The 19,486-nt window shown below is 49.7% G+C and overlaps 6 protein-coding genes across 6 annotated transcripts; 5 read left to right on the top strand and 1 right to left on the bottom strand.

Annotated features, from left to right (window-relative positions):
* Positions 1-306: 306 nt before the first annotated feature.
* Positions 307-1,869, top strand: T069G_09343 (endonuclease/Exonuclease/phosphatase family domain-containing protein; the record flags this gene model as incomplete). The annotated part of the gene is made up of 1 exon (XM_056176553.1): positions 307-1,869. One exon carries the CDS (start codon positions 307-309, stop codon positions 1,867-1,869), a length of 1,563 nt encoding a protein of 520 aa, XP_056025031.1.
* A 1,241-nt stretch (positions 1,870-3,110) lies between these two features.
* Positions 3,111-6,464, top strand: T069G_09344 (uncharacterized protein; the record flags this gene model as incomplete). The annotated part of the gene is made up of 10 exons (XM_056176554.1): positions 3,111-3,643; positions 3,691-3,991; positions 4,046-4,330; positions 4,389-4,632; positions 4,687-4,837; positions 4,888-5,714; positions 5,781-5,909; positions 6,054-6,179; positions 6,243-6,334; positions 6,432-6,464. The coding sequence occupies 10 exons, from the start codon at positions 3,111-3,113 to the stop codon at positions 6,462-6,464; spliced, it is 2,721 nt and encodes a 906-aa protein (XP_056025032.1).
* Positions 6,465-8,119: 1,655 nt separating this feature from the next.
* Positions 8,120-9,322, top strand: T069G_09345 (oxidoreductase family, NAD-binding rossmann fold domain-containing protein; the record flags this gene model as incomplete). Its single annotated transcript, XM_056176555.1, has 2 exons — positions 8,120-8,612; positions 8,664-9,322. The coding sequence occupies 2 exons, from the start codon at positions 8,120-8,122 to the stop codon at positions 9,320-9,322; spliced, it is 1,152 nt and encodes a 383-aa protein (XP_056025033.1).
* Positions 9,323-9,764: 442 nt separating this feature from the next.
* T069G_09346 (uncharacterized protein) lies at positions 9,765-11,915 on the top strand (the record flags this gene model as incomplete). The annotated part of the gene is made up of 1 exon (XM_056176556.1): positions 9,765-11,915. One exon carries the CDS (start codon positions 9,765-9,767, stop codon positions 11,913-11,915), a length of 2,151 nt encoding a protein of 716 aa, XP_056025034.1.
* Positions 11,916-12,470: 555 nt separating this feature from the next.
* On the bottom strand, positions 12,471-15,172 carry T069G_09347 (alpha/beta hydrolase fold domain-containing protein; the record flags this gene model as incomplete). Its single annotated transcript, XM_056176557.1, has 3 exons — positions 12,471-13,411; positions 13,480-14,838; positions 14,890-15,172. 3 exons carry the CDS (start codon positions 15,170-15,172, stop codon positions 12,471-12,473), a joined length of 2,583 nt encoding a protein of 860 aa, XP_056025035.1.
* Positions 15,173-17,399: 2,227 nt separating this feature from the next.
* Positions 17,400-19,177, top strand: T069G_09348 (uncharacterized protein; the record flags this gene model as incomplete). Its single annotated transcript, XM_056176558.1, has 3 exons — positions 17,400-18,149; positions 18,232-18,369; positions 18,440-19,177. The coding sequence occupies 3 exons, from the start codon at positions 17,400-17,402 to the stop codon at positions 19,175-19,177; spliced, it is 1,626 nt and encodes a 541-aa protein (XP_056025036.1).
* Between the last annotated feature and the right edge of the window lie 309 nt (positions 19,178-19,486).

Here is a 19,486-nt window from a genome sequence, read left to right on the forward strand (position 1 = left end):
CTCGTGATGCTCGCTTTTGGCGCTACCGGGATGGGGACGTCAATGAGGTAACGACGCCATCACCACTTTTGCTTTGCCCGATACTTTTCCAGCATAATGGCATACGTACCCGACACACAACGTGGCGGATGGACCGTGCTCGTTTCGTATAAAACCGATCTGCGCCCCCTCTCACTAACATCGCTTCCACCGATCCATGTACTAACGTTTCCGCTGATCTGACAGCGTCCGTCTGCCAGATCTGCGGCCAAAGTGAGAGATTAAACCGCTCCCATCGTCTGTATTGCCCTCACCAGATCGCCAAAAATGAGGCTCCCTTCACTATTTCAGGCGGCGGCTGCTGCTGCCACAGCCGTCTCCCTCCTCTTCGCATCGCCATCGTCCGCCGCCGCCATCATGGCTCCTCGTGCTGCGCTCCCCGGCTCTCTCGCCCTTGACGCCGGACAGTCGCTCTTCACATTCAAATACTCGACGCCCAACCCGGACCCCGCCAACTGGATCGCCGTTTACCAGACGTACTATGGCGGTCCCGAGAACCAAGAGTTCGTCGCTGGCTCTCTGACGTGGGCATATGCGCCCAACAGCAACGGCGAGGTGCAGGTCGATATCTCAAGTCTGGCTGCTGGCTATTACAAGGCCTTTTTCCTCGCAAAGGACGGCTACCAGTGGCTTGCGAATCCCATCGACGTCATTGTTCCCGGCACCGGGCCAATCGAGTTCATCAACGACCGCATCATCACCCAGAATGCGCAGCAGGGAAGCCCCTTCAAGGCCAGTCTTGGTCGCCTGATTGCCAATCCCAAAGACAACAAGACCAAATTCACCAAAGCCACCACCTATGGCGCCGACTGGGTTAAGCTCGCCTCGGATGGAACCCTTACTGGCACTCCGGGATCCAAGGACAAGAACACCAATTTTGTGGTCCTGGCGACGGCAACTGATGGCTCATCTGCGACGATCCAGGTCCAGATCCCCGTTCGGTCTAGCCGTCAGGCGCTCGTTGAAGAGCTCAAGGTCATGTCCTTCAACATGTGGTTCGGTGGCACCAACGTCAAGGACTATCACAACAAGCAAGTGCGCTTCCTCATCAACACAAACGTCGACATCGTCGGTCTTCAGGAGAGCTGGAATGGCCAGGCGACTCGTCTTGCGCAGGCGCTCGGGTGGTATTACTGGCAGAGCCCCAACGAGGTCGGCATCATCAGCCGCTATCCCATCGTCGAGGTTTTCCCAGAACAGTCGGCCGGTGGATCAATTCGCATCGAGCTGGGAGGCCCCAAGAGTCAGCTCATCATGTGGAACGTGCATCTCGGATTCGACCCATACGGACCTTATGACTTTTGCTTCGACAACAAGCCTCTGGCCGAAGTTCTTAACCGAGAGTACCAATCCGGCCGTACGCCGCAAATCATGGACATCGTCAGCGCTATGCAAGATGCCCTGGCTGAAGCTGACGACATTCCCGTTCTCATGACTGGTGACTTTAACGCGCCGTCACACCTGGACTGGACAGAGGCCACCAAGAAGGCCCACTGCGGCGTTGGCTTTGTTCCATGGCCAAGCTCCGAGTTTCCCATTCAATCCGGGTTGATTGACTCTTTCCGTGAGGCACACCCCGACCCCAATGCCGAACCCGGCATCACTTGGTCCCCCATCTACCTCAACAACAGTGGTCGGCCCGAGCCGTTGGACCGAATTGATTTCGTGTACCACAAGGGCCAAAGCCTTAAGGTTCTTCAGTCGGAAACACTCGTCGCTGGTGAGCCCACTCCGGAGCCTAATCAGAGCAATAACGAGTGGACGTCAGATCACGCTGCCGTGATGACAACGTTTAGGCTTGGACAATCCGCCGAGCGCGGAGACCTTTAAGCATGTGTAGACAAGAAGCGGCTAGATCGCGAGGTCGTCTTGCATCAATGGGAGTCTTGGAGTACTTGCAATTGAATTTTCTGACATTGATTGAGATTTGGATTGTATATCCTAGAGGATAGATACCATTTCATTGGGTTACATTTGGTTGGGGTTTTTTGTTTCATGCGTCACAATCTTTGGATACAAAGAGCGGGGTAGATGGCGAATGAAGATGCGTTGCGTTGGTCTTTTATGTACATAACACAGGCAGGCTTAGAGGCACGATGCGAACGAAGATTCGGTTTTCAACAAAAATATTACAGGTGGTTTGGTTTCATTGTTCATGTGGAATTTATTTAACATGTCTCTGGAGCAAATGCTCTCTATCTACTGATAAATCAGATCTATCTTTGGCTACTAGATCTACATCCATCTACTAGATCTATATCCATCTGCTAGATCTATTTAGACATAAGATATTCGTTCGTATTGATTGTGCACGCAAGGGGGAAAAGTGATCCTCGATGAGAGACGAGTTGAGTCAACGCTATCAGGACCAAAGAGTCTACCCGACCTCATCAAAAAGATGAGAGTTTTGTAGAAAAAAAGGCAAAAAAACTATGCGACCTGTGTGGATCGAACACACGACCTTCAGATGTCAATTAAGATGACTGGAGTTGGAAGACTTCAGTCTGACGCTCTCCCAGCTGAGCTAAGGTCGCTAGTTGACATTTGGCGACTCAATCAAAACTATAAGCCTAACATTCAGGAACTAGCAAAGTTTGAGAAGACGGCGCCGTTAGCGTTTATGTGTGTCTAGTAGACTATGGTGAAGAATGGCAGATTGACATACAGGGAATGCAGGGCCAGTGGCTTCAATGTTTAATATTTACAAGTCGAAAGTGAGGCTGAGTCGGAGAGTTACATGGTGTCATAAAAGAGGCGGGATATGGTGCGCAACCCCCATGCTATCGTCGGTGTAGCAACTACACGTACCTAGATACCTATCAAAATGCCAAGCAAAGAAGGCAGCAAAATACCAGGATTACCGTGTTCACGCGTCTCGCGAATATAATATGAATAGACGATGTTATTGGACTGAATCTGTCTGCCCAATCCAGCCACGCATCAATCAGCTGAATGGTCCTCATAGGCTGTCCATCATCCGACCCCGCTTCAATTACTTGTATATTTGAGGCTCAAGACTGCTCACTTTTCTATTCAAGCCCCCTCCTCATGCTGCAGCCAACGTTGACACCATGGACCTCATTGAGAATTCCAAGATTATGGCCTCACGCTTGAAGGAGCGCCTAACCAATCTCGAAGCCCTGGAATTCGTTGGAGAACCCAACATGAGTCTTCTGGCTATCACTACTACATGTGCTTTGACAATCATGACCGGCTATTGCGTCTTGCGAAGACGAGCATTAATCACTAATCCCAAGCGTCCCGAGAAACATATATGGCTAAGAGAGACCAGCACATATCGTGTTAGCGGAGTGCCTCTGGATTGGGATCGTGAAAAATTGCGAACCTTTTTAAAGCGCAGAGAGCTCGCAGAAGTGATTACTATAGATTCGATTGCCCGCGAAGCCAACATTGAATCGCAAACTGCCACAATCACACTCACAAACTCTTATATGCAACAGTGGCCTGGCAAAAGTCGCCAATTCTCGTTATCTGAGGAACATTACAATGACTCCCTGAACCTCAATCGATCCGTCTCGGTTGATAACGACTTTATAGGCCTAACAACTCTTTATGAACCGCCTGCGAGAGATCACAAGATCGAGTAAGTATCTATGTTTGGTATTATGCCAGTTTATAATTCCCTCCCAGTGTTATCGCTTTATCTGGCCTCGGGGGCCACGCATTTGGGTCATTCAAAGAGAGGGGAGGAACTCACATGTGGCTACGAGACTCACTTCCGGGGTATCTCACCTCAGAGACCGATAATAAGCCAATGGCGAGGGTTATGATATACGGTTACGAATCTGCTGTTGCTCAAAGCAAAAATATGCAAAATCTAGAGGATCTAGCCACCACATTTCATAGCAGTTTGCTTGCACTTGCAGCCGGTCCAACGACTAGGTCACTTATCCTTATTGGCCACAGCCTTGGAGGACTTATTGTCAAGCAGGTAAAAGAGGTAGATGCCTAGAATCATAATTCGCATTGCTGACAGACACAATAGGCTTTAATATCGCTATCAAGGTCGACCATTCCAGACGATCAGAAGCTCATACGCGCCGTATACGGGGTCATCTTCTTCGGAACTCCACACGACGGCATGGATATCAGCTCTCTCATTCCCATGGTTGGGGACGGTCCGAACCGCTTCCTGATTGAGTCTATCAGTCGCATTAATTCCCAGATCATTAGAATACAGCAACGAGATTTCTACCATGCCCTAGGTAAAAAGGGGGATTCGGAAGTGTTTTGCTTTTACGAAACTTTGGAGTCGCCGACAGCGCAACGGGTAAATACGTCTAAATAAATATCATCATACAGTTGACTTTACTCTAACAGAAGTACAGGACAAACGTAACGAATGGAAAATGATTGGACCTACAGCAGTTCTTGTTACCAAATCGTCGGCAACGCACTGTCGCCCATTTGAAGATGGCTCAGAGCACATCTGCGCCATTGCCCGTACACATTCTGACATGGTAAAATTTGGGCCACATGACCCCGACTACAGAAATGTATGGATGAAGATTCGAGGGCTCTCAAGACGGGCTGTCAGAGCCCGAGATCGTTTACAGACGACAACGTCAAAATGTACGTGATAAATGCATGTAGAGTAGGTGGTAACTTTTGCTAAGAGCAATCTAGTTCTGGTTCCATACAGACAAAACCCAGATTTTGTTGGAAGATCAGATATCCTCGATAAAATCAAGTTACAATTCGGTTTAAGCCAACAACAAGATCATGAGCCTTCTCAACCACGCAGAAGAATCTCGCTCTATGGCCTCGGCGGTGTGGGGTACGCTTTCCACCCTGGCTTACAATGGACAATTCTCTAACGTATAACAGAAAAACGCAAATTGCGTTAGCCTACGCGTACTGGATACGTGATATACACACAGACACCTCCGTCTTCTGGGTTCATGCTAGCAATGCCGACCGTTTCCGCGCAGCTTATGCTTTCATTGCCGAGAAATGCAGCGTGCCGGGGAGAAACAACCCCGAAGCTGACATTTTATTGCTGGTCAAGAGGTGGCTGGAAGAGCAGAATAAACTTCAATGGCTTATGATCATCGACAATGTTGATGACATAGAACTTTTTTTCCCTTCTCAGAGAAGCGACGATCCAGAAGCTCATCAACAAGGCGACAAGCTGGCTCAGTACCTACCTGATTGCAACCACGGATATATTCTCATTACAACAAGAAATAAGCAAGTTGGAGTCAAATTCGACCAAGGAAGCCCTCTGATTGAAGTCACCAGGATGACAGAAGACGAGGCGCACCAGCTTGTGCAAGGCATCTTAAAGACGGAAGTATCTACACATGATGCTACCCTTTTGGCGTCCAAACTCGAACATTTGCCACTCGCTCTTGCGCAGGCACTGTCATTTATTCAAGAAAACACCATATCTATCAGCGACTACATTCAGCTGTTAGACGAGGGAGATAATGCCCTCGTTGATCAGCTCAGCGAGTCTTTTGAACCTGTAGGGAGAGACTCTGAGACCCCACATGCAGTCATGGCAGCGTGGATTCTTTCATTCCGACAAATTGAACGAACTCAGCCATTAGCAAGCGATATCCTCTGTTTTTTGAGCTTATTACATCGACAAGCAATTCCGAAAACATTCACAGAAGAATATTGCAAGCAACAAAAGCCAGGGTATGCTCAAGGTAGCGTGTCAGCTGGACTCATAAAGGCATTGGGTACGCTTAAGGCCTTTTCATTCATCTCCGAAGGGAAGGACGGAAGTGTAGATATGCACCGGCTAGTCCAGCTAGTGACGCGAAAATGGCTCGTCAACAAGGGCCGGCTGGCCGAGTTTGCTGAAAGTGCTATCACATTCGTGGCGGTTCTTTACCCATTCGGCGAGTTTGACACTTATCAAGAATGCATAAGATATCTTCCCCATGCCAAGTCTGTGTTGGCTAGAGATGGGACCAATTCAAGGGCCGAGAAAATAGCCAAGGGAGGACTTCTACGTAAACTAGCCAGGTACTATTGCCACAAAGAAGAATGGAAGAACGCGGAGCAAAATTTGCGATTAGCGGCAAATATACAAGCACAAGAACTTGGAGAAGAACATATCGAAACGATTAATATCAGAGGTGAACTTGTTCTGGCATGCCAGAACCAGGGTATGTTGAACGAAGCCGAAGACCTTGCGTTAGAGACAATTGAGACGGGGAAGCGAGTGTTAGGAGAGGATCATCCTGATGTCCTTACTGGTCTGGCAAGTCTTTCTTCAATATATAAGCGCCAAGGCCGATTTGAGGAAGCAGAAGACATATTGGTACAGGTATCTGAGGCAAGGAAGCGAGTATTAGGAGAGGACCATTTATACACGATTGAAAGTATAAACAGCCTAACTGACGTATACTTGCACCAAGGCCGATTCAAAGAGGCAGAACTCTCAGCATTAAGGGTAATTGAAATGAAGAAGCGAATGCTGGGAGAGGACCATCCGAGGACGATTACCAGTATGACAATCCTGGCATCGACATATGAGAGACAAGGCAAATTGAAGGAAGCAGAAGACATTGTGTCACACGCAACCAATTTAAGCACGCGAGTACTTGGGAAGGACCATCCACAAACGCTAGCCAATAAAAGCAATCTTGCACACGTTTACATGAAACAAGGGAGATGGGGAGAGGCAGAAGACCTGCAGATAGAATTGGCGGAGACAATGATCCAAATATTCGGGTGGGGGCATCAAGATACACTTACTGTCTTGAATAACCTTGTATTGTCATGTGTCAATCAAGGCAGATTGACGCAAGCAGAACAATTTGGGACACAGGTCTTGGAAGTAAGGAAGCAAGTGCTAGGAGAGAAGCATCCAGAGACGTGTATTAGTATGAGCAACCTTGCATCAATTTATGAGAAACAACAGAGATTGGAGGAGGCAAGAGACCTAGATATTCAGTGCTTGGAGTTGAGGAAGAGTATACTGGGAGAAGAGCATCCGGATACTCTTCTCAGCAAACATAATGTGGCCTGCGACTTAGAGAAGCTGGGCAGATCAACCGATGCCATAGCACTGATGGAGGAGTGTGTCTCCGCCAGGGAGCGAATACTGGGGGGAGAACATCCAGATACAATGCGGAGCTTATCAATCTTGGAGGGTTGGCGGCGAAAAGATTAAAGGACATACTAGGTAGGTAGTTTTATTAAGTTTGTTATGTTATGGTAGATACTACGGTACAAATGTGATCATCTTCGTACATCTATACTAGCTGTGCAATTATTCGGGACACATGATTGGGATGAAATACTTTCAATCATGGGGTATTTAAACAAGTTGATGGCTCGTAACTTAACTCAAGCTTTGAGTACCGTGTTGTAGCTTATTTGTGCACAGAAAACACTCCAAGTAGGAGAGGCATGTGGAGAAATTGTGTTGATTGCGAAACTGACACCTATCTTCGACTTTCACGAGGATTACACTAGGCAAAGGAAAAGAAAAGAAAAGAAAAAAGCGACGCTTATAACATACGTGTAGTCACTCATCTGGACGCTGCTGCTGCTGTAATAGGCATTTGAATAACAAACTTAATGGCTCGATAGTGTATCGCATACTCGTATCTGATTACAAAATCTCCAAAACAAAGGCAACTCAGAAGCAAATACATCTTCCCAACGTGGGCATTAATTTCGCCCCTCATCTTCCCTTACTGTTTTCCATGGAAAATAGGCCTTCATCTTCTTTGTTGGCCAATCAAAATTAAGAGCCCTATTTTTTGACACAATTATATGGCGCAGGTATAGCAAGACAAATCGATTTGGTCGAGAAAATGCGGAGACTCCCGGAGCTTAAGGAGTTAGTGAACAACCAAGATTTCAAGTCGCTTGATTGGCCTGCCCAGCTGTGCAAATACTCTATTGGATCTAGTTCGATCTTGCTGCTCTTGTAGCGCTGACCTCATTCTCCCTATCACCACTCATACTGCATCAGAGTCTTTCGGCGTTAAGTGGCAAAAGGTGTCCAGAAGTGAGCATATAAATCACAGCTGTCGCTGTTGTATATACATGGTTATTTACTGTTGTCACCAAGTCCCGCAGCTGCTTCAATATCATGCCCTCTAAAATTATTCGTGTTGCGTTGGTTGGGCTATCAGCCAACGCAACCACATCGTGGGCCGCAGCAGCTCATCTGCCATACCTCCAATCCGCTCAAGGCCAGACTCAATATAAAATTGTCGCTCTTCTCAACTCTAGCAAAGAGGCAGCCGAAACGGCTCGATCTCACTTCAATCTCCCCTCGACAGTCAAGGCATATGGTGATCCCGCCCAGCTTGCCGCAGATGATGAAGTCGATCTAGTTTCAGTTGTTACTCGGGTCGATAAGCACTATTCCGCTGCCGAGCCATCTATTAGGGCGGGAAAGTCTGTGTACGTGGAATGGCCACTTACTGAGAGCTTGAAGCGCAGCGTCGCTTTGGTGGGTGAGAACAAGGGCCGCGACACGAGCATCATCGGCCTGCAAGGGAGACTCTCGCCAGTAGCATCCAAGGTCAAGGAAGTTTTGGCTTCCGGTAGACTTGGAAAAGTCCTTGATAGCCAAGTTCGTGGCTTCAGCGCTATGGGACATGGCAAACGGCCAGGAACGCTGGTTGAAGGTGGTACGGAGGACATGTTTACGCAACGAGCGATTGGAGGCAACCACTTTTCCATTTTGTACGCTCACATGATTGACCTTGTGCACTCTGTACTGGGGGAGTTCAAAGATTTCCAGAGCAAGCTCCAAATCCGATGGCCAGAAGTCGAAATAGTCGATAAAGATGGCGTGAAAGTACGCACACGACAAAGTGATATCCCGGATCTGATCACCGCCCAAGGAGAACTTGCCCCTGGAATTGCAAACATACAGGAGGGTGCAACTTTGTCCGCGTTCTTCAGAAGCGGACCGACATTTAAGGGCGAATTACCATACACATGGTACATCCAAGGCGAAAAGGGAGAGTTGAAGATCACCAGCCCAATCGGACCAATTCTCCAAGCTGCCACTGTTCCCGCAGTCAAGATTGAGCTTCACGACGCCATTACGGACGAGGTGATAGAAATCCCATGGGAGTCTGAGTGGAAGGACTTTCAGAAAGAATTGCAGGTGCCAGGAGGGAAACTGGTGGGAGAGATGTACAACAGATATGCCCAGTGGTACCAGCAGAGCGACAAGGCGGCGGCTCCGGTGGGAGGAGACTGGCCGAGGCTGGAGGATGCCATTCGCAGACATGAAGAGCTTGATAAGATGTTGAGTGATTTTGACAAGTCGAAATAGAATAGATGGTAGTTTAAGCGTACAAAAAGAATAGAAGTCCAATATTCGGCGTCCATAGATGACATGAGATTACCAAATTAGGAAAGCAGCTGATGTAGCAGTGAATGGGTGACGTTGATGCATCAATCATAAGAACATTATCAATCATATAATTTTTTATATCTTCTTACCCGAAAACAATATTTCCTATCTTTTGCACTTTCCAATTGGACTCACGAAACATCGCCAGCTTCATGTCAATGCTGTTTCTTATTGCGTGACTGGATGTCATGCTACCTTACAGGGCTCATGCGCTAAAGCTACAGAAGCACCTGTTTGCATGTAGCTGGTACCCACTCCAAGAGCCCTGACGTAAGAAAGTTCAGAGCTTCATCCCTCAGAGCTTGCTCGATCCAGCTTGGCCAAGACGTCAACTCAATTGAAGCTTCATGCCCACAGCGCCATGGATGGCCTAGAGGAATTCGAGCAGAAACTCGCCGCCGAAAAGGCCGAGCGCGACAAGTCAGAACAAGATCGCGAACGGCGTCATCACAAGCATCGACACCACCATCGTCGAGAGCGAGACGACGAAGACGGAGAACGCGAGGAGCGACACAGACATCGGCATCGAGACAGCGACAGGGATCGTGAGAGAGGCAAAGGCAGAGACCGAGACAGAGATAGAGATCGCGAACGAGATCGGGATAGGGATAGGGATAGAGACAGGGACAGAGACGACAATCGCCGTCGCCGACATCACGACGATGATGACGATGACCGTCGGCACAAGAGGAGCCGCCATTCACGCGACGACGATAATGCTGACGAGCAACGCAGCCGGCGCCATCGAGACGACGAACGTCAAAAGCCATCAGACGAGGAGAAGTCTTCCGGCGACTCGAAGCCTCTGGAGCGAGATGCCTGGATGACAGCGCCATCTGCCTTCGAAGTCGAACATGTCCATCGCCCTGGACAGAACAAGCCCCGGTCACCGACTCCAGAACCTCCCAAACGAGTGATATCAAGTCGCGAGATCAACAGAGGTCATCTTGAGGACCTAAACAGCGGCAAGTCGTCAGCTGGCTTAGAGCAGCCCTCCGCTAGGACAGTCGACTACACTTTTGGTGACGCTGGCTCATCATGGCGAATGACCAAGCTGAAAGCCGTCTACAATACCGCTGAAGAAACAGGGGAATCAGTTGAAGAAATTGCTTTAAAACGATTCGGCAGCTTGGAATTCTTTGATGACGCGCGCGAGGAAAAAGAAGAGCTGGAACGGAGGCGGTTATACGGCGAGGATGCCAAAACAAAAGACAAGCCTACGGGAGAATTCTACAAGGAACGGATAAAGGATCAGAGAGCTTCGGAACCTGTCAGAGAAATTCGTCAAGGCGAGATTATACAAGAAAACCCAGCTCAGCCTGCTGTTGTTCCGATGGACCAAACGGCATTGAACAGACTGAGGGCGCAGATGATGAAGGCAAAGCTACGAAAGGCACCCAACGCCGCTCAGTTGGAAGAAGAATACAACCTTGCAGCCGCTGCCGCGGCAGCTCCTCGCTCCAATGCACCTGAAGCTGTCGTGCTGGGTGTCATGGAGAGTCGCCAACTCGCCGGCACTCGCGCAGAGGTCAAGGCTGTTGACACCAAGCGTGGACGTGAGCGCGGCCTCGTCGAAGAAAACACAGACATGACGATTGAGCAAATGCTTCAAGAGGAACGCCGAACCAAGGGCCAAGCCGGAGGTGAAGGCTTGCGGCTCGCCGAACGAATCGCCAAGGACGCCAAGTTTGACGATGATCTCGAATACATGGATGAAAACGCCGAAAAGCTCGCAAAGCGCATACACAAGAGCGAGGTCAACCTCAAGAACATGGCCGTCAGCGAGTTCCAGAAGATGAACCGCATCCTGGAGAACTGCCCGCTATGCCACAAGGAGGACAAGGGACTGCCACCCATTGCGCCCGTCGTTTCGCTTGCTACGCGCGTCTTCATGACGTTGCCCACGGAACCTGAAATCAGCGAGGGAGGTGCTGTTATTGTTCCCACAGCGCATCGGAATAACCTCCTCGAGTGCGACGACGACGAGTGGGAGGAGATTCGCAACTTCATGAAGAGCCTCACTAGGATGTATCACGACCAAGGCCGCGAAGTCATCTTTTACGAAAACGCCGCGGCGCCGCACAGGCACTTACACGCTGCCATGATGGCCATTCCTATCCCTTACGACCAAGGCGCCATGGCCCCCGCCTTCTTCAAGGAGGCCTTTCTCTCGTCTGACGAAGAATGGTCTCAGCATCGTAAGATCATTGACACGGGCGCCAAGGCTCGGGACGGCATGGGCCGCTCGGCGTTTCGCCGGTGTATTGCCAAGGAGATGCCGTACTTTCACGTGTGGTTTACGCTGGATGGCGGTCTAGGTCATGTTGTTGAGAACGCGGATCGTTGGCCTAAGGGGGATCTTTTTGCGAGGGAGATTATTGGTGGGATTGTGGATGCTGATGCGCACATTATCAAGAAGCAAGGAAGGTGGGCGAAGCTTGATAATAGGGTTGATGGATTCAAGAAGGGATGGAGGAAGTTTGACTGGACGAGAGTATTGGCTGATGCTTGAGTGGGAAGCAAATCATCTAATCAGTCTCGATGGACATTCTCTGCGTGGTGTACTCAAAGGGTTGAACGGGTCGTGGTATTCATTAGCAGAATCATGTCTATAAACAATCTTCGAAAATTCAGGAGAAACTCAAGCACGGCATTCATATTCATTCATGTGAGCAAGAAGAGAAATATTATTAACAAGAAGTATATCGCCATGTACGCTGATGCATTCAGACCTGACATAAAGATGGCAATCCGTAGATAATAAGAAAAAAAAAATAGGTAGTAAAACAAGATGGTCATCGCATATTTCTCATAGGTGCTCGCTTCGCTTTGCTCCTCCTCTCCACTCTCGGGGGTATCTATCTTCTTCTTCTTCTTCTTCTTCCTTTGCCATCTGCCGCCGGAAATCTCTAAATCCAAAACGGTCCAAGGCTTAGCAACGGCCATAAAAACTCCGTATTCCATCCTCCCAATTAAATAGTATTAAACTTGAAGTAAAAAAAAGTCCTCTCAATATATGACCAGTTATATCTCGATCAAAGAAGTATATGCCAAAGACCGCGCAAGCTCACTTGCTTGGGGCTCCTCGTCGTCCTCTCTCTCGCTCCTTTCCTTCACTCGCCGCTGCTTTCACCGAGTCTTCCCACTCTCTGCTAATCTCCATCAACACGGAGCCCATGACTGTGGCGCTTGCCATCAGTCCATGGCCTTCTCCTTCGAGAACGCGGACTTCGCAGCGGCGCATGGTCTTGCCCAGCCACTTGACGTTCTCAACAGGTACTCTGGTATCTCTACTACCGTGGCGAATAATCACGGGGCGAGTAATGTCGACGTATCGGAAGCCAATCGTGTGTCGTCTTTCCAGACAGATAAGCAAATCGACTGCTGGATTCGCATTCGTCGTGGCAAGCTCCCAAATGGCATGTGTCAGTCGTATATCGTAAGTCTGTTGTCGCTCCTTTTCAGCGAGGGGATCCATAACTGGGGGTGCGTCGCTACCAGCTGGGACTTGAGGCAGCGCCTTGTCCAAGCCGTCAGCGCCATTGGTAGCTGCTAAATCCCCGTCATTGACCAGTGTCCCGTTTGAGTCCTTGCCATCCGCGGCTTGGTTCGCATTCTCCTTGTCCGTGGACGGCGTGGCATTTCGGCTGTTACCGTCTTTCTGTCCCGTTTTGCGCTTCGTCCGGCGAGGGTTCTTTGGCAGAGAGCTTGTAATGGATGAGCTAGTTGCTGACATGAAGCTGCTGTTGGCTGCCTTGAGGAAAGAGGTCGGCAATACCCGCAGAATTCTCTGAGCAGTTGGAAGCGTGTGTGACGGCGGGTTAGCCTGTGACGATCCAAAAACATTCATCTGTGAAGGCGGAATCCAAGGTGCAAGAAGGTGGATTTTGCCTCGGATGTGCTGGGGCATGCGAAGAGCCGTGGCCAAGGCGTAGATGGCGCCAGCGGAGTGAGCCATAAGGGAGAATTTGGTGATTTTCAGGGTCTGGCAAATTGCGTATACATCATCTATCTAGCGGTAAGCAGGCATTCACGTATCAATATTGTATCAATCTCGTCAAGGCGTCACAACTTACCAGGCCAACTGAGGGGTGTGCTTGTCCCGTCAGTATAAGGCTCACTGTCTCCCACCCCAGGTCGATCAGGTGTAATAAGACGAAGCCTCAGCGTCAACGCTAGCTCGTCATAAAAAGCAGTAATGTATCTTGTCAAGCCCATTCCTACACAGCAGAACACTGCAAATCCTTCCGGGTCTCCAACTTCTGAGAACGAAATGATTCGGCCGGTTTGAGGATGGCGAATTTTCTGGGATAAGCGCGGCGAGCAAAGGTATGACTCAACAGCATCATCAATCGAATCAGCAGATTGGGGTCGCTCATAACCTGTTGGCTTGACAGATTGAGCGGGTTCCTCGGGTCGTTTGTTCTCTTGTGGAGTGAGCGGCGCAGAGAGACGTTTCAGTCTGGAGCTGCTGCGCTTCAGGCGAAGCCCTTCGTTGGGGCCAGGATGTGTACGTGTAGAAAGTCGATGGTCTTTGCGATCAAGCTCATCTCGTCGGCGTCCCTGCGAGACGGATGGGAAGGGAGCTCCATCGTCCTCGAGCTCGTCCGGTCTCTCTTCTGCGATATAATCCACACTCAGATACGTACTAGATGCCTTCGTCCTTAGCTTTGGGGGAGCAATCTCTTCAACGTCGTATAAAAACGTCTTGCCGGTGTCTGAATCTGAGCGTCGGTGCTTCATTTTCGAAAAGTCGCGACCGTAACCCGACTCGCTAGTTTCGACGATCTTATCACTTATAGATGCCTCGCCCTCTTTCATTGATCGTCGGGTGCTGGCTCGTTTTCTACTTGAGCTCGAGTTGCGCAGGCTCGAATCACGAACCGGGATGTGATGCAGGCCGTCTCCCAGTAGGGAATCATCAGTAGTAATTGGCGCTGGTTCCTCGTTGATGGCGCCTCCCGCAAAGAAATTATCCGTCTTGCTTGCGCTGTGAATGCTACCCCCTGCTGCTGCTGAACTGCCGCCAACTATCGGGGTAGAAGAAGCTCGTCTCCTATCGATTTGCGGCTCACGAAGGTGCTCTTTAGAGCCCATATAGCTGAGCACCTTGCTGCCCCGACTGGACTTTTTCCCCCAGCTATCGAGTGACCGGCGTGGCCTAAGCTCCGGATGCGGCGCCGAGCCACGTTCTACAGATAGATTTCCGATACTGCGGGCATCATCATTCTTGGATGCAAAGGAGCCCGTTGACGAGGGGCGAGAGGTTGCGGCGCTACGTATAAAGGATCTGAAGCCACTCTCCCGGCTGGTACTGCGGTGGCTCCGAGGGCTTTGGGGTGCGGTCAAAGGGGAGAAACCGCTCGGGGGCTTAGCGGTGCGGATAACAGGCGGGCTGGCAGCAAGATCGTCAAGGGATACGGGCCCAGCGTGGTCTTCATGAAGAGAACGCTGCTTGTACGCTCCGTAGTCGACACCGAAGCTACCAGAGCCGCGCCTAGAGCTGGAATGGGGACGGGGATTTGGGCTCGTTGGCAGGGACAAGTTCGTGGGCACCAAGCCGTTGTCGAAGTGGTGGTTGGCAGGCTCGGCAATAGCGCTAAGGCTCTGGATGAGGCTGGAGATGATTTCCGGGCTGCCAGGAGGAATGGCGTATCGTTTCCGGGCGGCAGAGGTGGGCGTTGACGATATGCGGCTGCGCTGGGACGAGTGAACCCGGTGGGTGCGTGTTGGGATAGGGGGCATGGTATCTATAGAGGTGCGATCCATGGTGGGCAGCAGCAGCAGCAGCGGCCAGCCGCAGGGCGACGTGTCCAACGGGCCTGAGACGGCGAGTGTCTAATGTCGACCGACGGGAGTGTCTCGCCTGGCTGCAACGCAGGTGAAATTGGCGCACGCAGCCACGTTCTTCTGGCCCCGGCGGGCAGCAAACAAACGTCTGTGAGCGTCTTGGTTGTGCATGAATGAATTCCCTTTCCCCCACACTTGCACTCGCACACGGGACACGGTGCAGGGCAATCCAACCAATGCCAGTGAACCCGGGCCGTCGAGAGACAAAAAAAGAAAAAAAGAAGGGTTTTTTCTTATTTTCAGCTATGAGGCGTGCGATAGTCTAAGCTCGGATGCAGCCAAAGACAAAGAGGGCGGAGACGAGCGGTTCGGAGCATGGACCGTCAGTCAACTCAGCGGCGCTTGAGACAAAGAAGGCTGGGAGATTTGACCGGAGACTAGCACAGTCCAAACGTTAGCTGCGTCGTCTATTCAAGATGCAGATGCAAACGCAAATGCAAATGCAAATTGTGTATCCAGGTTGCACTCACGCATCTGCAGGCCAAGGAGATATTCACGCCTGCTGTGTGTCTGAGACACGCGGGCACAAAAGACACGCACAAAGCACAAAGACAAAAGCCAGCCAGCAGCAATCACGAACGAACAAGGACAGAAAGGAACGGAACAGAGCAGAACAGAGCAGCACAATCGTTCAATAGCTGCCTGTTAGCGGGCTCACGGGAGATTTGACAATTGATAGACGGCCCCCTTTCGACAGCCCGGCCCACACCAATCAATCATCACCTCAGTTTTCTGGCTGCAGGCACGGGATCACGGATTTGGCTGCTGCTGCAGGGACCGGGATCCCACCAAGAGCCCCTGCGGCTGGAGAAGCGATCGAAGCACTGATTCGGCCGCGCGAACGGGCTGGAGACGGAGTCGCGGCCGCTGATTTGGTGGCGTGAGCAGGGATTCCAAAATTTGTTTTTTCTCGTAGTCTGGTGGAGAAGGACGAATAGAGCTGGAAGGGTTGTAACTTGTAGGGGTCCGGGTCGGCTGCAAGTTGACCCCATTCCGGGCCTCTTCTTTTTCTCGTCGTGATAGCTGAAGCTGCACGCTACTGTAAGTCTGTACATGCAGCTTGTGTTCAATGCCGAAGCTGTGCATTGGTAGATAGGCAAATAGGTAACTAAGGTAGCCGTTAAAGTACAAGTTAAACAATCCCGATGTAATACTGTACTAGCCTGTTGCTTGTCATATACAGGGATTGCGCCCGGCATTTGTGCGACTGTGGTGATACGTTTGGAGTCTCTGGACGGCGACACGACGCCCCAAGCTAAAAGCCCCCCTAGCACAAGAAGCTCAACAAAGTTCGCTGACGATCTACAATAGGTAATTAATTACTTGAAATGAGGCAAGTTTGGGCAGATGACATCAATGCGACGGGCCAGCTTTATTTCATTCATCCGCCCAGTAGTGATTGCAGAACAGATTATACTCATGCCGCCATTCCGATATAGTAGACGGCTGTGGAGAGCCAAGAGGAAGCTTTGTCAAACTGGACAATCTTAGAGAACGAGTAGCAATTCCATAGAAAGAAAACAATGTTATTGATATCTTTCCGCATTACACAAATTTTGAGAGTCTTTGAAGCTACACAAGCATGGAGCTTGGGGTCAGTTGAAGCTCTCACCAAGTTGGCGGCCTACCCGGGAATGCTATACGAAAATGAAATTCAATGGTTGATACGAGACTCGGTGGATACCTCTGAGATTACCTGCGTATCACCTATCGAATCTCAAATAATTTTGTCATTGGTAGCTTTTCGGAGACTGAATACCATTTTGGTATATATCAATCAATGGCGGGAGCCTCATCATTAGACTTTGGGAACTATGTTGCCTTATATCAGCAGTCGAATCATCAACGCTGTCTAAGAGTCTGAGTGGCTTGCACTGTGGACAAGCACAACAAGGCATCTACTGCCCCAAAATAGTTTAGTGCCTAGAACTCCAACTGCGAGATGTGTAATCCTTTTCGTCGATGATTTGGCAGACGAATTGCCAAAGTCGAGCAGTTGTAGCTCCCATTCCCCATTCCAGACGATATCATGACTCTTCCCTTGTATCTCTCTGAAGAACATGTGTCCAAATCGGGTTGGCATCGTTGCAAACGATCCTCACTAACACCATATTAAATCCCTGAGAATCCTCGATATTAAATGACAATGGAGGCACCCGCAACTTTCTCCTGGGTGAGTTACGACAACCACAGAGTCCCCCAGGATCCCAAGTCGCGCACCTTGATCCGTCGCCATGCCATGAAGAATGTGGCCACCACGCGGAAACAAAGGAAAAATTATCGCGGGAATGTCCTACAGTATCCAGAGTCCGTGTTACGTGGAGAAGATGATCCAAGTCTTTGCCATGGCTCCAAGGCCGCTGTAAAAGGAGGCAAAAGCCAGCCACGCAAGCATAAGCCGACGAAAAAGAAGAAAGCAGTAGACGACGACACACAAACTACCAAGCAGCAAATCGTACGCCTCCATACTATATTTGTTAATGACGTTGAACGGAAAATGAATGCCGAGTTTCCCATCTTGGAACTGATAGCGCCCTTAACAAGTCTGCATCTCGGATTCGCCAGCATCTCTTGCTTCACCTCCAATTCCGGACGGGCTGGAGATGTGCTTTCTACGTCGCCACTGTCACATCTTCAGAGCCGAAGGTTACTATCTTATTTGCCTAGTCGATATGGAAAGGTCGCTGCCTTGACTTACACCGTCGATTGCCTTGTGGCAAGATTGAATCAGATTACTCGGGTTTCGGTCGCGAACTGTGCTTCTGAGGAAGAAGATGGGATAGTCTTTTGTCACTACGCTAAGGCTCTGAATGAGGTTCAGAAAGCAATCGATGATGACGCACTACGAATGTCTCAAGAGACGCTGTACGCCACAGAGCTGCTTGGAGTCTTTGAGGTACGGCGCTGATGAGACCAACGTTCGGCTGATGTCGCACTCGTCCCTCTGCTAACCTGCCATATTATCTCGTCTTTTGTAGCTTTTGAATTCTCAACCACAGATGAATTCTTGGATATGTCATGCTGGAGGCGCTGCCCGGCTGATTCAGCTTCGGGGCCCCGATAGGTTTCAAACAGACTTTGAACTGGCTTTGTTCATGGCTCATATTGGTCCGATAGTACGTCTACATGTATTGCTGCTGTGGTATAGTCACAAAGAGGCTCATGATTAACATGTCGTCTTTCAAGGTCACCGAAGCATTCCTCAGCAATAAACTCTGTTTCCTGGCCGAAGAGCCATGGAAAAGAGTCCTTCGCGCCGCCATTTGCAACGACCCATCGATCCCTTCGACACAGAGCGAGCTTATGCATGAATTGTGGTCAAGTCTCGTCTATGGGCCAAACATATTCAAACTGGTCACAGATTTGGTGCTTGCACCCGTCGAGCCCCGGCCATCCATCATTGAAACGACAATCAAGCGCATCCAGAGGGACCTCGATCACTTGGACATGTGGGCAGGCTTACTGCGACGACACAAATCCGTGGCAGAGCGAATTTGTTCGAAAGATAGTCCTTTGATGGCACCAAAGTTTGCTGCTCACTGGGACTCATCAAGAAGGTACATGCCGTGGCAAGTCTTGCTAGGTACTCATACTATGTGCAGTATGCTAAAGAGGCGGCTACTGACTTCCCTTGCGCCAACTCGCTATCCTCACATTGAGTTGGAGTGTCAGTCACTGGCTAGACTGGCCATGGGACTGGATTCCGATACTGCTACTCCATGCAAGGAAAATGACCTTCCAGGAGGACTGTTTATGGCGCAAACTATCTGGGTAGCCAGAGCTGTCGTCAATACAAAGACTATGTGGTGCGAAACTGCGACAGGAATAAACAAAGCGGGAGTACAGGATGGGCAGCAAAGATCAATGATTGAGAAGTGGAAGTTTAGACTCTGGTGTAAAGAGCTCGGGAGAACAGGAATGTAAACGGTGTTGCGCCTTTCAACTTCATCGAGCTGACTGATTAACGATATCACGAGAAGGGAGAAGAATCGGCGGGCTGGCGTAATTGCATTTTGGTAAATGATGCTTGGAGTTTGAACAGTTCATTTGCTTATTCATAGTACCACATTAACAGCCTTCACTTATTCACTAGAAGTATTAAACTTTCACGCTTCATCATACTTGAAATTATTTTTCACTTGGTCCTAAACTACAATAGGTATGAAGTCAATCCATCATTCTGTGATATGCATAACAATATTCCAGGCCAATTTTTCTTTCAGGTAGTGACTC

The sequence above is a fragment of the Trichoderma breve genome, chromosome 6 (genome assembly GCF_028502605.1).
Source record: "Trichoderma breve strain T069 chromosome 6, whole genome shotgun sequence".
Taxonomy (NCBI): Eukaryota; Fungi; Ascomycota; class Sordariomycetes; order Hypocreales; family Hypocreaceae; genus Trichoderma; species Trichoderma breve.